We start from the raw sequence: 18,651 nt of genomic DNA, 5'->3' as shown, positions 1-18,651 counted from the left end.
CAAGGTGGCACCCTCAAGCCTTAATTGCTCCCAACATTCCTCCTTATTTCCAAGAAAGCCAACTTACTTAACCCTTGATTCAGTCTTGACACTGTTTTAGTCTCCAAAACCAAGGAATCTTTCTCCTTGTAGCTTAAACTAAGAAACCAATTTCATTTTTCTAATTGCCAAACCCAATTATAATGCTTAAATCACAAAAACCAAGAAAAAAAAAACTCATTGCCCCATATATACAATTAATTTTTTTTTAAAGAATATTAAGTATTTTTAACACACACATGGAATAAAGGAGAAGGTCTTAAATAAACTGACAATAATGTATACTATTTAAATTCTCAAACAACTTTGGGAGAGTCATTCTTTGAAAGAGAGCATATTCTTAGACCATTATAAATGGGGAATATGTGTTACGAAGGTACCAATAGATCATAAGTAGCAAGAAAACAAGGGAATCAACCCTTCTTTTGTCCTCCTGACAACTTGTAAAATCCTTTCTGCCCTCTTCCTTTTTTTCGTTGATCACAAAAGCACCCACATCAAACTCTCATGTATACAATGTTAATGCAGGCACATCTCGATCCCACTCTCTACTTTTTCAAACCAATCTTCCTTGGGCTTTTATTTAAAGAAGGCTTGTGAAGATTCACTCTCATCAAGCTTCTAATAAAAGCTATTGCAGACCAGATTCCTGGTCCTACAGATATTATTCAAGTCTATAGAGATTGAAAAAACACATATAAAGATAATAAAACTGATGTAACTAGAATCAACAACTAAGAAATTGAAGAAACTTGCTTGCATTAATTGATGAACATGGTACAAGTGTTGAAGGCTAAATTAAACTGCTCTACTTGCATTAATGTATGTGAATGACAAGAACTACATTAATCCTAGAATAAAAGAACACATATTGCCGAAGTGTTGATGCTATAGACAAAAGGATAATTCTTTCTAGCCAATAACTACCCCCACAAAGCACGGGCTAGAGGGCTCTGTCTTTTTAAAATTCTCATTTACATTCTACATATATATTTTTAAAAAATACAAGTTTATATATAAAATTTAATTAACGGCCCCTATAATTAAAAAAAAAAAAATAGCTGTACTATATTTATATAAAGAGAAATGACTAATACATCTCCCCCCACCCCCATATTACTCTTACAACATGCCTGGTTCATCAAATCAAAGTGTATATTTGCCTAAAAATAATTCAGTTTAAATAAATAACTAATGCATCATTGTCCCTCTTATTACACTTATACCATAGGGGTGTCAAATGGGTGGGTTTGGGTGGGTTTGGGGTGGGCATAATTAGGTTGGGTATATAAAACCCATTTACCTATTAAAACTCATTTAACTAAATTACTTTTAACCCAAACCCAACCCAACCCAATTATTATGGGTAAACCTCAACCCACCCAATTACCCAATTATCAAAATTACCAAAATGCCCATAAAGTGTAAATGACCAAAGTACTCTAAAATCTTCAAAAATGACCAAAATACCCCAAAACCTCAAAATTACCAAAATAACCACGAAACCTACAAAATGACCAAAATACCCCCAAAATCCAAGTAAATGACCAAAATACCCTTGAAACCCAAAAAATGACCAAAATACCCCCGAAACCTAAAAATTACCAAAATAATCTCGAAACCTACAAAATGACCAAAATACCCTGAAACCTAAAAGTTACCAAAATACCCCCAAAACCCAAAAAAATTACCAAAATACACCCGAAACATAAAAAATGACAAAAATATCCCTGAAACCCAAAAAATGACCAAAATACCCCTAGAACCCAAAAAATGACCAAAATACCTCCCAAAACATAAAAAATTACCAAAATACCCCTGAAACCCAAAAAATAATCAAAATACCCCCTAAACCTAAAAATGACCAAAATACCCCCTAAACCCAAAAAATGTCCAAAATACCTCTATAACCTAAAAAATTACTAAAATACCCCTGGAGCCTAAAAAAGGGGCCAAAATAACCTTGAAGCCTAAAAATTGACCAAAATAATCCTGAAAACTAAAAATGACCAAAATACTCCTGAAACCTCAAAAATGGCCAAAATAACCACGAAGTCTAAAAATTGACCAAAATAACCTAGAAACCTAAAAATAACCAAAATAACTCCTAAACCTAAAAATGACCAAAATACCCCCTAAACCTAAAAACTAATCGATATATCTTCGAAACCTAAAAATTAACTGAAATACCCCCTGAAACCTAAAAAATGACCAAAATACCCCTGAAACCTAAATAAGACCAAAAGAACCCCTAAACCTTAAAATGACCAAAATATCCTTGAAACTTAAAAAATGACCAAAATTCCCCGAAAACTATAAAATGACAAAAAAAGCCCCTTAAACCTGTAAGTAGATAAAAATACACCCTAAACCTAAAAAATTACCAAAATCCCCCGTAAAACTAAAAAAAATGACCAAAATACTCCCTAAACATAAAAAATTACCAAAATACCCATAAACCTAAAAAATGACTAAGATACCCCAAACCCCTATTTTGGTAATTTTAGAGGCCTCGAGTGTGTTTTGTTCATCTTATAGGATTAGTTGTATGTTGGTCATTTTAGATATTTTGAGGGGTATTTTGGTCATTTTATAGGTTTAGAGGTATTTTGGTCGTTTTAGCCGTTTCAGGGTATTTTTGGAAATTTTAGAGGTTTCACGTTGTTTGTGGCCATTTTAGCGGTTTTGGGTTTATTTGGGTCATTTCAAGGTTTAGGGGTATTTTCGTCACTTTAGAGGTTTGAGGGTATTTTGGTCATTTTTAGGTTTCGGGGTTATTTTTGTCAATTTTTAGACTTCAGGATTATTTTTGTCATTTTTAGGTTCCAAGGTTATTTTGGTCATTTTTAGGTTTCTAGGTTATTTTGATCAATTTTTTAGGCTTCGGGGTTATTTTGGCAATTTTTTAAGTTTCGAGGGTATTTTACTCATTTTTAAGGTTTCGAAAGTATTTTGGCCATTTTTTTAGGTTTCGGGGGTATTTTAATCATTTTTTGGATTTTAGGGGTATTTTGTTCTTTTTTAGGTTTCGAGGGTATTTTGGTCATTTTTTGGGTTTTAGGGGTATTTTGGTCTTTTATGGGGTTTCAAGGGTATTTTGGTCTTTTTGGGTTTCGGGGGTATTTTGGTCATTTTTTGGATTTCAAGGGAATTTTGGTCATTTTTAGGTTTCGGGGGGTATTTTGGTCATTTTTTGGGTTTTAGGGGTATTTTGGTCATTTATTGGGTTTCGGGAGTATTTTGGTCATTTTTTAGATTTCGGGGGTAATTTGATCATTTTTTAGGTTTAGGTGTTATTTTGGTCATTTTTTAGGTTGAGGGGGTATTTTGGTAATTTTAGTAGTTTTGGGGTTGGGTTTAATTGGGTTAATACCCATTTAACCTAACTAATAATTGGGTGGGTTTGGGTCTATTTTAAGTGGGTGGGTTTGTGTGGACAAATGGGTTTGGGTTGATTTTGCCACCCCTAACCATACGTAACTCATTGAACTAAAAACCAAATATAACATATTCATGATGTATGTTACTAGAAATAGACTAGTAATTCTCGTTAACAGAAGCTTAATTTCTTTATTTCCAAAGAGAAAACTTTCACTTTGTTATTTTGCATTTGAAAAATTAGAGATATGGTCCATATGGACAATATTTAAAAAAAAAAAAATATATATATATATATATATATGTGTGTGTGTGTGTGTGTGTGTGTGTGATTAATTTTAGAAGAAATGACAATTGTGGATTTCATGATTATGAGCTATAAATTCTGTAGGGACTCGGTTTAGATAGGTTCCCCAACAATACATTTTTAGAGAGTGGGTCGAAGGGTTAGGCCCTCACAGACTAACAACGGAGCACAAGCCACCTTTTTCCATTGAAGGGGAGTGAGCCAACTTACAACTAAGGGCAGCTCCTTGGCCCTCGTCCGAGGAGGTTCCTCCCCCCCCCCCCCCAAAAAAAACAAACATGACCTCTGAGTCCCTCTATGTCATTCTCTTGAATGATCCCCCCCCCCCCAATCCCCCTCAAATTGCTTTGCTCGCCTTTCTTATATATTTCTCTTCCTCCTATCCCCTCCTTCCTTCCGTTGATCATCCATTGGCCTCCTCTCTGATCGTCCGTCTCATCAGAGGTCCTATCCGTACTCGAGTGGCTCACAATAATCAATGTTACCCTGTCCAGGGTTTACATCCCCATTAATGCAGCCAGAGGGTTAGATAAGAGCATTCAATGTAGAGGTGACAGCTCGCCTAAGGCTTGCTCCTTCGCCGACGCGTGGCACTGGAACCCTCCTCCTCGGATATTCAAGGAGTCCCCTTTGATGGGGAGGTGCTCGTGTCTCTTCCGAGGTCTCGGACGCCGAGGACGGGGTCATCTCGGATATGTTCCTCGGGGGTCGGTCCTCGTGCTTTCGTCCTCGGACCCCTCGTGCATCCTCGGCGTGGGCCCTTGGGCCTGGCTGGGAGTGGGCCAAGGCTGCCTGATTTCTGGCCCCAGCCCAACAATTCTTATTACATTTGTCATTTATTAATTATTTCATAGTACACATGTTTAAGCATATAAGAGACATTTATTATTTAAATTATTTAACATTGATTATATTGTATATGGTTCCTAATTTTTATTGATACAACAAAATTGAATCTAAGACATTTGTTCTCTATTGATTTCTATTTACTATTAGCCAAAATACCAATTGATTTTTGTTGTAGGCAAGATTTGAACTCAAATTCTTTATTTGATGACAAGAAACTTACCAATTAAGTTAATTTCAAACTACTTAGTTTTTTTTAAATTATTAATATACTTTAAGTTTCTAACTGTGAAAATTTTAAATTATTATTAGAAAAAATTTGATTTGAAGAATATTACTTATGATTAACATGATTCAAAAGATAATTCATAGTTTGCAAACGGACTAAATGAACAAACAAATATATTTTGAGTTATGTAATGACTATTTTGTGTAAATAATTTTGTTATATATATATGAGAAAATAACATATGTTAAATCATATTACATGCATACTTTATATATATATATATATATATATATATAACTATTCTTTTCTTTTCTTTTAGTAATGAGATCATATACATATTATTTAACAATAGTATTATCTTCTTCTTTTTTAAATCTTTTTACAGAAAAATAAATATTAGAATTCAATTAATAAAAGTTTCAAAACATTAAAAAGAAGTTTCATTATTTATATATATGCCACTTCACAAAGCAATGGAGTAATTCCTTAACTTTCTAAAGGTTAACCAAAATTTGTTTTATCTTCATATATTTCTACTTGAGTTACAAGTGGTTTCTTTTTTATTGGAGGTAAAAAAAAAAAGTTTCAAGTCTTCTTCCTAAGTGACAAGATGGGGGGCCATCCTTCCTCATCTTTAAAAAATCTTTACTATACTTTTAAAAAATTATAATAATAATAAAAAAAAACCTTAAGTAATATAATTCTTTTTAAAGAATAAGTCCTTATCGTGTATACATTTTTTCCCCCCAAAAAAATCTTCTACATATGAAGTGTCCGTTTGGCAAAAATTATTTTTGCCAACTTATTTTACTATTCAACTTATTTTTGCTACTATTCATAGGTCTTACTACACTTTTTGGTACTATTCATTGGTCTCACTGTACTATTTCAGCTAAGACTGTGTTTGTTTGCCGTAAAATATTTTTCGGAAAATAGATATTTTCTGGAAATGATATTTTCGGGAAAGGAAAATATTTTCTGAGTGTTTGGCTGCATTATGAAAAATTTTCTAGAAAATATTTTCATGTGTTTGGTTGTATACTGAAAATGCTATTTTCCTACACTTTCTCACATTTTCTTTGCTATTTTCTCAGTTCCCAAACAAATTTTATAATAGAAATTTCAACGTATAAACTTCAAAAAACAAAAATCACAACAACTCCATTCGATCAAATCCACATTCGGTCAAACTGAGAGAGCGAGGACGAGAGAGTGATCAAAAATGGATGGAAAGAGAGAGATCGGTCATGGGCGATGAGATCGGTCATGGGAAACGACAAGATCGAGCGGAGGCGAGATCGAGCGGCCAGATCGAGCGGCGCGGTGTGATCGGCGCGGTGCTGCGATCGACAGACTGGAGCTCGGGGTTCGCAGGCGACGTCGAAGAGCGTGATGCGATCTCGGTGGGGTGCGATCGGTCTGGGTGCGATCGGTCTCGGTCTGGGTCGACGGTCGACGGTCGAAGGTCTGGGTCTGGGTCGAAGATCGGTGGGTCGTGGGTTGTGGGTCGACGTCGAGTGGCGGTGGGTCGTGGGTCTTCGTGGGTCGACGGCGAGTGGCGGTGGATCGTGGGTCTTCGTGGGTCGACGGCGAGTGGCGGTGGGTCGCCGGAGTTGGGCTCTGGGTTCGTGGCTCTCTCTGCTTCCTCGCTCTCTCTCTCTCTCTCTCTCATTTTCCGGAAGTAAATTGAAGGTAAAATGAGAACGGAAATGATTTTCCGTAAACAGAGGGTATTTTTGAAGGTCAACGGAAATGATTTTCCGTTTGACCGAATTTTCCTTTACACCCAAACAGCCTATTTTACGGAAAATGCTTTCCTGAAATTGTTTTCACCCAAAACAAACGGACCCTAAATTTTACCTTTATTTACAGTACTTTCAAAAAAAATTTCTCAGTTTCAGCAAAATAAGCGAATTCCAAACGGATTCGAAATGGGACCTAAGCTATTAGCTAGACATTATAGGGATGTCAATGGGACGACAAGTAGGGCTAAAGGATGGGGTATTCACCTTCGTCTCGCATGTTTTTGTCTTACCTTGTCTTCGCTCTACTCTGCATAGCGAAGCAAACTGCTTAGCCCTATCCCCACCCCTTAGGGCTTCATGTCCCATCCTGCAAAACTTTAATTCATGTTAATCTGTCACACCTTGCCCCACACCTATTACAATTTATTTTTTTATAAAACTTGTTTTGTTAATATAAATATACTTGAAATTACAATTAAATTTATTATATCAAACTAATTTTTAGTAACGATTAAATAATATTATCCAAAGTATTCAACAAGACAATATCATAATAAAAAAAAAAGTCTTAATATTCATGCATTTAAATGTTTAGTAATATAAACTAAATCTTTAACACTAATAGAGTAGAACAAGGTAGGGCTAAAAAATTTAAAACCATTTCTGCCCTGCCTTAAAGTGCGGGGAAAAAATCTTGTCCCAGTAGGGAAAACCCATGCCCGGTGAAGTGCAGTGAGGTAGAGAAAAATTGTCATCCCTAATTATAACATCTCAAATCTCAATTATATATATATATATATAGAGAGAGAGAGAGAGAGAGAGAGAGAGAGAGAGAGAGAGAGAGAGATATTAAATTCTATAAGGACGTGGTATAAAACCCATATTTTACCCCTCCAATTCCAAAATGACACATTATCTTATAACATATTTTTGAATAAACACAATCACACTCAATTAATTCTAATACCCATATATAAATCCAACCAAATTGAGAATTTATTGAGATGTTATTAGGTGAGGTAGGATATATTGAATTTTAAGTAAAATAGTAATGTGGCAATCACTTATTGGATGGTGTAAAACATGAGTTTTACATCCCATTCTTATAGAATTTAATCTCATTTATATATATATATATATAGTTATTTAAGCTTATTTATCTTTATTCAAATACTGTCACAATCTCATTATCATGAGTTGTATATATTAATTGTTGAAAACACACCCTAACAATGATCTCAACTAATAAATAGTAAACAAATTAGGGTTTTAGTTGTTATGCTTTATGATCTTTAATCTAATTTAAGATACTTTAACTTTTGCATTATTATATATTTTAGTATTTCTCTAGTGTCTAGATATTGCTGAAAAAAGATTAGTTAACTTGAATCATCGAAGCCTTTATGACTTGCTACGGCCTGGTCGCCCATACCAAATCTTTTTTTTATTATTATCAATATTTAGCCAATTTGTCAAGTTTAATAAATAGTTTTTGTAGTACGCATATGATATTAGAGTTATAAAACACTTGATTTATATTTTAAATACTTGCTTTTTTCTTTATATTGCTTTTTTATATTACTACAAAATTACTCATTTATCATATTTTTATTCAGCCCCCATATGAACACCACTTCCATTGAAGAATTTCCATGTTATATATATTTTCACATTGATATGGACCGACATTAATTATAAAAAAACTCTAAATGAGCATTTATCATAAAACACTGGTACTTCTAAAAAACATTATAAAACACTTAGATATGCAGACATTGTACCAACTATAATAAAGTGCAATTCCACTAAGTTTGACTACAATTTGATTATACCTAATGACTACAACTCTTATTAAAAAAATTAACATAACTATATATTTTGAAAATCTAACAATTAGATTGTATATTATTTATATTCTTAATATGCATGTCAAATTTCGTGACAATCAGATGTCATTTATCATTTGATTCATAAACTTATTTTTTATACATTATTTTGAAATAAAATTTTAAATCGTTGATTAAATTTTTTTATATTTCTTTTTTATATTATTATGCATAGTAAGAACACACACACATATATATATATATATAATTACTCATTCATCATATTTNAAAAAAACAAAAAAAAAAAAAAAAAAAAAAAAAAAAAAAAAAAAAAAAAAAAAAAAAAAAAAAAAAAAAAAAAAAAAAAAACCCAATCACCTATGACCTAACATCTATTATTGATATAGAAAAGTAACCAATAATCAGTGAATTGTGATAAGAATGAAGCAGCTACTCTTGAATCTTGATAATCTACCTGAGTGTTATTGTTCATGCATGGTTCCCACGCGGCTTTGCGTCATAACAAGTGCATGTATTTTAATTTCCATGAGTTCCAAATGTCAAAGTCTGCGCGCAATTGATTGACACATTACGCATATACGTTGATAATCACGTGAAATCCATACCAACGTTGAAACGAAACGTAGCCTCGAAGGCAGCAAGGTAATTCTGATGTTGGTGCAGTGTATGTTTACTCTTGATGACCTCGATTGATCTGTCTGCTTGGCCTATGCATCACTCATCTTCCACATTCCTGACCATTTCCAATTAAGGAATGAGGCATGCAAAGGCATGCTAAGTACGTAGCGCCTTATTAAATCAAATTCTTAAATTGAAGATTGTCAAGTTCCCACTATATATATAGTTTGGTTTGGTTGACATCATTTTTATAAACTTGGATTTAACTTAAATTCATAGCTCATTTGACTTTAATATTAGGGTTCGATTAATGATTGTCTTTAGGATATTTGTTAAGGAAAGTTTTGATTTTGTTTTCATGTGAAATATAATAAATTATCAAAAAAGTCAATTTTTTTTAGGACAGAGTTTAACTATAAAATTGGCTACAATCTCACTTAATAAAATAAATATTATTTCATATTTTAAAAATCTAATAATTGAATTGCATGTTATTTATGCTCTTAATACATGTTAAATTTTGTATCAATCAGATATTATTTACTATATAATCTATAAGCTTATATTTTATGTATAATTTTAAACTACAAAAACTTGTAATTTAAATAATTTATTAATAACATAACTATTGATCTTTAATTTTCTAGAAATTTTGCAAGTGTGGAGGATAAAAGAAAAATATGTAATTAATAGTGAATTTGTCAAAATTTACCTCCAATAAAAAGATATTGAGTAAGGTTATAGACTTAGACTACAATCAATTTTGTAGCTAAAATTTGTTATTTTTTTAATTTTCCCATAAAAAGTTTCTAAAAAATTTTCTTAAACCAATACCCTTGAATATTCATTAACTTTTTCATTAAAATTATATTGAGTAAAAGTGTAACCATATAGTTTTTATCTCTAAAAAACAGACTTTAAATAACTATACGTAAGTTAGCTTTAAATAAAAAATAAAATAAAATAACCCCACTTTTAAGCTTAAACAAATGCTCACTTTTAAAAGTTATTTTAACCACCAAATAGTAGTTTGAGGAATTTTCTTTCAAACCAGATTGAAAGTAAATTCTATCCATTTAATTGCACAAATACATGAAAGTCTCCATGACATCTAACAATCTGAAACCCAATTACTTGGAAGCCAAGTTATCTGCGTGGCTCGAGAAGGGGAAAAACAGAGCAATGTTCATTTCATCTTTACAAATTTTCTAACAGTTCATACCCACAACCCTTGTTTGGCTCATCTATCAGTAGCGTCCATTATATTCAGTATCACATCTAACTGAAGTGATGCTGTCCTGTAAATTGTGGTGATATAACTAAGAAACAATCGAAGAGATTGTTTATGAAACTTCATCTAGTGAATAATGGATCTTTATTTGTACCTAACTTGTAACATGTGAACAACCCTTCTTTTCTTGGACCAATGTTTGGAATTTTACTTGTGAACTACTTTTGCAATAAGGGTCCGTTTGGTAATGTTGTTCTAGTAATATTGTTTAAGTTTTTTAGAAATATATGTGAGTGAAAAAGTATTGTAAAAATACGTGTTATGTTGTTTAAAACTTTAAACAACGAAAACTGTTGTTTAAATACTCCTACCATGCTTAAACTTTTATGATCTCAATAACCATGATTGAACTTTTATGATGTAATAGAAACTGATGCCCTTGTATAATTTAGTGCTGAGATTGATTTATTTGGTTCAAAAAATAAATCCGGTACAACTCTACTATAAATTAAAAAAAAAGTGATACGTTAAGTAAGCTGTACATAAACTGGCTTAAAAATTAGACCAGCTCATAAGCTTATACAATCGCACCCTTGTGCCTAAACTCCAATAACCAACAATAACTATGAGCTACATGACCAAAACAAACACTAAAATGAAGGAGATAATCTGCAAATAATTTTGACTGCACTGACATTAATGTCTCCATCACATCTAACAATCTTAAACCCACAATTTTACATGAAAGCCAATTTTAATCTATGTGGCTCAATAATGGAGGAAATAGAACCGTGTTCACTTTATCTTTACAAATTTTCTAACAGCTAAGATCCCCCAACGGTCTGTTTCATCTGCTTTCAGCTCCTCCAACAAAGATTGGAATGTTTCTGAGCTTATTTTTTTCTAGAATCCATCAATCAGTACCGTATCTTTATGGGGGGAAGATGTTTTGTGAATTTCGGTGATAGGATTATAAAACTAGGACACAATCCAAGAGATTAGCTGTTGCTCCACTTCTTCCCAATTATAAACCTTTGTCACCAGAGGATGTTGATTGACAGACTCTATCTTGCACCAAGGATATGAGTTCTCATAATCAAAAAGTAGAACCTTGATTCCAGCTTCAGCACACTCAATAGCGTATTTTGGATTATCATCAATCAGAACCTTAGCTCCTAAGGACCTGCCAAATACAAGTCAAGACAAAATGTTTCTGCAGTAAGTCTCTAAAAATCAAGAGGTGTACACGGACCAACAAGTGAAGGTCCGTAAAAGGCACCGCTAACAACCTGGTAGTTTAGCATCATTACAAGACATTATTACACTGTACTTGAACAGACTATTGGTATTGGAGGTTTAAAGAAACGAGTTAAAAAAAAAAAAAAATTTGAGAATATATAAGATGGTTGAAAATTATAAATTACAGGCATTGAGATACAATGCAGTAGTTCGTGGACAGACCTGCATATTTCTGATTTAGGCCTAGACTCTCCATCCAAAGCAAAGTGGTTGCCAAATTGAATCTCCTGAAACAGTCCCGGATAATGCTTCTCAATCCAATCAATTGTGTGGTCCTTGATTGCATTCTGCCGAGACCTGGTAATGCATATGTACATGCCCAAAATTCTAGTTAATCATCAGTTTATATAATCATGCATGCTGAAGGAAATTTGACTAATAATACAGACGTCACAACTGATAGGTTGCAATATCTTGATAGCTTATGAAGCGCCCTCTGAGCACCTGGAAGAGGTTGGATCCCCATCTTGAAGTACGATGTTTTGAAGAACTCATGGACACGAATATCAGCTGTCACCATAAGTAGATTTTTAGCACAATTTCAACGAGTATAGCACCGATTCTGAATTTCTGATGCAGAAATATATCATACTAATAACAAGATGAGGTCAGTAAGCTGCTTCAAAGGCATCAGTGAGACAATTCATCTCAAACCATTTTTTAAACATTAGTTGAATAATTACCCTCCAAACCACACCGTGGACATCAAAACATTTATTTTATTAAAAAAAAAAAAAAAAAAAAAAAAAAAACCTTCTCATTTTATCTAATAAGAGGTCCATGCATTCCCATTTATATTTCTCAGTATGTCCATATAGAAATCCATAAAGAATCAACCAACAGTTTCAAATTTAAAGGTCATTATTAAAATTGATTAAAAAGTTTAAGAGAACCTTCATCCAGGATAAACATCACCCAAAACACACAAAACACTTCATTCAATGAACTTGATAAGAGTCAAAAGAGCAAGACTAGTTCAAACAAATAATTTCATCACATAAATTGTTTAGAAAAATTTCAAACTCAAGTTGCATATTTTAAAAATTAAGAAGGGCCAATGAAAGTTAAAAAATAGTCATATGATGCAAATCAGTCAATCCAACGGTCATATTTTGCAGCACCTTCATCACGCGAACAATTCCATATCTGTAACAGAAATGAAGGATGCATCAGAATACATAAAGAAAAAATGCACACAATTTTCCAACCATAGAACTGAGTGAAAGCGGAGGAAGGGGGAGGTGGGTTGCTTATTGATAAAATTATATTTAAGTCACGTTGCCGGTGAAAATTGTGGAACAGATAGACTTAAGTATTCAGANCAGCACCTTCATCACGCGAACAATTCTATATCTGTAACAGAAATGAAGGATGCATCAGAATACATAAAGAAAAAATGCACACAATTTTCCAACCATAGAACTGAGTGAAAGCGGAGGAAGGGGGAGGTGGGTTGCTTATTGATAAAATTATATTTAAGTCACGTTGCCGGTGAAAATTGTGGAACAGATAGACTTAAGTATTCAGCATTTATAAGTTGTAATGCCAATGGGCTCTAGCTCAAGACCCTTCCTTCCTTCCCCTTCTCCCTTAAGAATGAGCTGAAGGGTAAAGTCTTGGGTTCAAGACATACATGTACGTGGATAACTTAACAATAAAAAATAAATGTTTTAGTGCCAACATTACTACGAAATCCATGACAAGCTCTCTTGTACAATTTAAGGGCATAACTTATAATACACATCTAATCTCGGCACATCCAGATCCAGAGGAGTTCAACTCTCACAAGCAGTCCAGCACAAAATAGGTCCAGTTATATTTTATCAATAATGTAAGTAGTTGTAACGCATGACACAATCAAATCAAGAAGGTTATAAGCATTTTTACTTGAACTAAGCAAAATAATTCACAATTTCAGGAACTCACAGAGGTACTCAACTATTCATGACACAAAAGGAAGCAAGTTATAACTAACAAGTAACAACTAATGTGCAAAGCCCACATAATAGTTTATAGCTTTGTCTCAAGGGCATTAATATTATTGATGATAAATGTAGGAAGGGGTCAAAATGTTGAGGGATACATATATAATATGGAGCATTCTTTAGAGGACAAATGGAATGAAGATGACAATCAAACAGTAATACCTTGAAGAACTCATAGACATGATACTCGGAAACAGAATGATTTGAAGAGTAACGATCCGCTATAAATCTGTTCAGAGCCGACACAAAGTTTCCCAATACTGCTTATCAACAAAGCAATAGCAAATACATAAATTATAAACAAGTCACAAAATGAGAGAACAAAAATATGCTTTGTGTTGGTAACTTAGTACCCAGACAAATCGCCAACCAATACATTACAAATTTAGTAAGCACGTTGCAAAAAGTGCTTACACAAAGAATAAAGAGAAAAGAACATACCCTCATCAACATCAACAGCAACAACCACCTTATCAGGCAGAGGACGGTCAGAGAACCCAAGAGGGGATCCGCGGCGCGACGAGGATTCTTGTGGGGTTCGAACTTGAGTTTGGCTTAAAGGGGCAGTGGCAGTGTCCAAATCAAAGACACTAAGCAACTGCAATTGCTGCGGAGGAGGAGGTGGAATTGGAAGAGGAAGAGGAGCCACCAATGCTGGGTTTCCAATTATTGCCTTTGGATTTCCTTTCCCTTTTCTGATTCCTAATCCTTTACCCTTGTGAAAACCATGATCAATGCTGTTGTTATCGTCGTCGTCATCATCGTCAGCATCAAACCTCAAAGAACATCTGAGTTTGAGATTGAAACAACCCGACAAACCCTTCTTAGACAAGAACAGATTCATGGGATCATTTCGAAATATACTAGAATAATTACTACAACTACTACTACTAGTAGTAGAGCAAGTAGCCATGTGTGATTGTTGAGCAAAAAACAACAACAACCAATGCGTCTGCCTCTGCTTCTGCCCTTTTATGATCCACCTTAACATACCGGACACAACCCACCCCAAAATGATAAAAAAATTTTACTCTTCCTTCCTACTCCTACTATTAGTATATTTAGAAACCAAAAATACACAAAGATTTGTGTTTAGTAATATGTTTATATACGAGAGATTGGAATCGATGAGCAATGCATACCCGACCGTCACCAAAACCTAAAAACTCTCCAAAAAAATAGGAAAGAAAACAAAGAAATGCAAGGACATCTCTTATTTCTAATTTATTTGTCACTGTCTTTCAATTTTAACCCAAAAATAAAAAATTTATTTATTTATTTGATGGTTTGGGCGAATATCCTGGCTAGATTTGCGATTTTACTCGTCTTTCATCTAAAGTCTTTTCCCTCACTTTTCGGTGACCAAATTTTTTTTTTTTTTTTAATATCTTTTATTTTTTATTTTGTTTTATGCGACAGTGCTGTTGATGGAAGTCATACTTTGAACGTGATTATCCCTAAATCCAATGTAAAATTTTTTATTTTGACTTACTCACCCGACATGATTGAATGACAACGGATAAAAAAATCTCGACAAAATTGACTAGCAAGTAGCAACAATAAAAAGAAAAGTTTTTTTTTTTTTTTTTTTTCTCGATCCAATGAAGGGAATTGCATATGCATTGTTGGAAGAATTATTATGTATTTTCAAAGTATTATAAATGTGTAGTTTTTCTTCTCACATAAATGATAGATCCCATCATTAATTAGTAGAATCTACTATTCATGTGAGAGGAGATAATATACAATAATTTTCTCACATATGTCATTCCTACTAATGATTGGAGCAATTTCTTTAAAAACAATTTTCCTTTTATGGCCACTTGTTAAAAAAAATCACTTACCCAAAATAAATAAGAGATTTTTGGGGGATTTGGATGCAGAGATACTATGATAAGGCATGGAATTTTTTTTTTCCAATAAAAAAAAAAAAGATAAGGCATGCAATTGGGCTTTGAGACGTTGTCGATTTTGGAAGCCTGCCTATTCCTTTATTCTCAACCCAAAAAGACAATAATCTAGGGGCTTGTTTAGATTGAGAGGGAGTAGAAGAAAGTAGAGTAGAGTTGGCAAAAATAGACTAATTTTAGGTCAATTCTACTCTACTGTACTCTACACCTCCTCCCTCTCCCTCAATCCAAGTAGACCCTTAGGTGGTGTTTGGTACGAGGAATTCATATTGTTCCTGGCATTCATATTCCTAGTAATGTGATACCTTGCAATCTGGATACTTAGGAATGTATCAGAATTGAGATGGTGAGAGGATAGATAGAAGCATTTCAAGATGAGTTATCAGATCAGGCAGAAAGGCAGAGTGCTGAAACAGAGCATATGCTGAAACAGAACATTTGTGGAAGAAATGATATTACACTAAACGACTATTGCATCTTGATACGGCTTGTAGTTTTATACTTGGATTAGTTGGTTAGTGTGTATGGACACATGTACTGTGGTGTGATGAGATAATCAATGGTAGTTAGTTGTTCCGTATATTTTGGGATTAGTTTTAGAGTTAGTTATTTTATTTTCTGATTCTGCTATATAAACATCTTGTAATTCATTGTTGATTAATTAATGAAATATCTCAGATTTTCTCATTCTTGATTCTCCATTTCTCTCTCTTTCTCTCTAGACTCATTGCACAAATATACTATGTTTTCTTATATGGTATCAGAGCATCGTGCTTTCATCAATGGCGAATCAAGATCAAAACTCTTCATCTTCTACTTCTCAATCTACTGCTCATCGTGAGCTTACTCCAATGGAGGATCCGAGAAGCCCTTTCTTTTTGCACCATGGATAATCACCAGGTGCGATTCTAGTCACTCAGCTCTTAACTGAGGACAATTATCCTAATTGGGCTAGGGCTATGCTTATGGCATTAGATGCGAAAAGCAAGCTAGGTTTTGTGGATAGATCTATCACAGCTTCCATGGCTATCACGCCTCTGGAGAAGGTTGCTTGGTCGAAGAACAATTCCATGATTTCTTCATGGATCTTGAATTCTGTTTCGCCTCATATCACTGCAAGTGTAATCTACAGAAACACTGCAATGGAGGTTTGGAATTCACTCAGAAACCGTTTCTCCCAAGCCAATGGTCCACGGATTTCACAGCTTCAGAAAATGATCTCAACAATTATGCAAGAAGATGCAACAGTGACTACCAATTTCACTAATCTTCAAGCTTCTTGGGATCAATTACTCAATCTCAGACCTTTACCATCCTGTTCTTGTGGTAGATGTGTCTGCGGAGTGAATGATAAAATCACATTCTTCAATCATCAAGATACATTGATGCAATTTCTCAATGGCTTAAATGAAGCTTTCTCCCAAGTCAGGACTCAGATCCTAATGATGGAGCCAAGTCCTTCAATTGACAAAGCCTTCTCTTTAGTGATACAAGAAGAAAGGCAGAAGGCTTTAGGTTTCAATGGTGGTGCTGTGTCAGTTGATTCAACAGCTCTTGCAGTCAAAACTCAAGGGTTCAATCAAGGTTGGAAGAACAAAGGCAAGGGCAGACCTGTGTGCAGCCACTGTGGCAGAGTTGGTCACTTCATGGAAAAATGTTATAAACTAGTGGGATTTCCACCAGGCTACAAGCAAAAAGGCAAGGTTCCTGTTGCAAATCAAGTAACTTTTGATGGTGAGGTTGGTTAGTCTGAGGGTGCATCACAATCAGGTTCTTTTCCCTTCACACCTGAATAATGCCAACAATTATTATCAATGCTAAGTTCCCATGCATCTTCTTCCAACACTCAAGATGCTATTCATGCAGCCAATTCAGCTCTCTCAGGTATTTCTTGTCCTCTTTCCAGGATTCTGTTAGCCTTAATTTGAAGAATTTAGTTTTTGCTGAAAATCCTTCAAACAAAAATGCCCATAATGCAGAAACTTGGGTTCTTGACACAGGAGCTACTGATCACATCATTCATTCCATATCTTTGTTCACCAATATAACTAGTTCAATATCTTCTTTTGTCCATTTGTCTAATGGTGAAATGGTTCTTGTCGCACACATAGGCATGGTTCAACTTACTCCAACTTTGATTCTTGAAAATGTGATTTGTGTCCTAACCTTTTCCTTTAATTTGATTTCAGTGAGCAAATTAACCAAATCTTTATCCTGTTACTTGGTTTTTCTCTCAAACTATTGCTTCATACAGGACCTTACCTGTTGGAGAGTGATTGGATTGGGTAAGCTTCACAACAACTTATACCTGCTGCAAACTTCAGAGAATTGCAAGTATGCTTCAAAAGCCACTTCTGTCCTAGAGTCAGTTTTCAAGTCTTTTGCTCATTCTGTTTCCAACACTTTTAATGTCAATAAGCCTTACTTATGGCATCTTAGATTAGGACATGTATCTGATGCCAAGCTTCCTTTTTGTGTATCAGATGTATCCTCTTCTTATTCCAATAAAAATTGTGTTGTTTGTCCTATTGCAAAACTTAAAAGACTACCATTTCCTAATTCTAAACATATGTCTGAGCATGCCTTTGATTTGATACATTGTGATGTATGGGGACCTTTTGCTAAAGCAACTCATGATGGTTTTAAATATTTTCTTACAATTGTAGATGATGCTACAAGGTCCACATGGGCTTACCTTATGAAATCTAAAGCAGAAACTAGGCCTTTGTTAATTTCATTTTACAAAATGATCTTTACTCAATTTCAAACCAATATCAAAGTAATTAGAACTAACAATGCTCATGAATTGTTTCTCAAAGACTTTTATGCCATTATTATCCATCAACACTCATGTGTTGCCACTCCACAACAAAATTCAGTTGTGGAGAGAAAGCATCAAGATATTTTAAACATTGCTAGAGCATTAAGATTTCAGTCAAATATACCACTTTGCTATTGGGGGGATTGTGTTTTGACAGCTGTTTACATCCTTAATAGGATGCCTAGTACTGCTTTGGACAATAAAACTCCTTTTGAAAAACTTTATTGCAAAACTCCCTCTTATCATCATTTAAAAGTGTTTGGTTGTCTTTGTTTTGCATCTACACTTGCTCACAATAGGTCTAAGTTTGCTCCTAGATCCATTCCTTGTATCTTTCTTGGTTACCCTTTTGGTGTCAAAGGTTACAAATTGTTAAATTTGGTCACAAGGTAGATA

General features: G+C 34.0%; 1 protein-coding gene across 1 annotated transcript; it reads right to left on the bottom strand.

The window, feature by feature from the left end:
- Positions 1 to 10,891: 10,891 nt before the first annotated feature.
- On the bottom strand, positions 10,892 to 14,865 carry LOC111987278 (uncharacterized). The gene is made up of 6 exons (XM_065777973.1): positions 13,966 to 14,865; positions 13,687 to 13,784; positions 12,661 to 12,685; positions 11,929 to 12,049; positions 11,702 to 11,836; positions 10,892 to 11,423 (listed from the first exon to the last, which is right to left on the bottom strand). Exons 1-6 carry the CDS (start codon positions 14,513 to 14,515, stop codon positions 11,219 to 11,221), a joined length of 1,134 nt encoding a protein of 377 aa, XP_065634045.1. The 5' UTR covers positions 14,516 to 14,865; the 3' UTR covers positions 10,892 to 11,218.
- Between the last annotated feature and the right edge of the window lie 3,786 nt (positions 14,866 to 18,651).

Source organism: Quercus suber, unplaced genomic scaffold (assembly GCF_002906115.3).
Source record: "Quercus suber isolate HL8 unplaced genomic scaffold, Cork oak 2.0 scaffold_170, whole genome shotgun sequence".
NCBI classification, from domain to species: domain Eukaryota; kingdom Viridiplantae; phylum Streptophyta; class Magnoliopsida; order Fagales; family Fagaceae; genus Quercus; species Quercus suber.
Note: the sequence above shows the minus strand (reverse complement) of the source record. Positions and strands in the feature narration are given on the sequence as shown.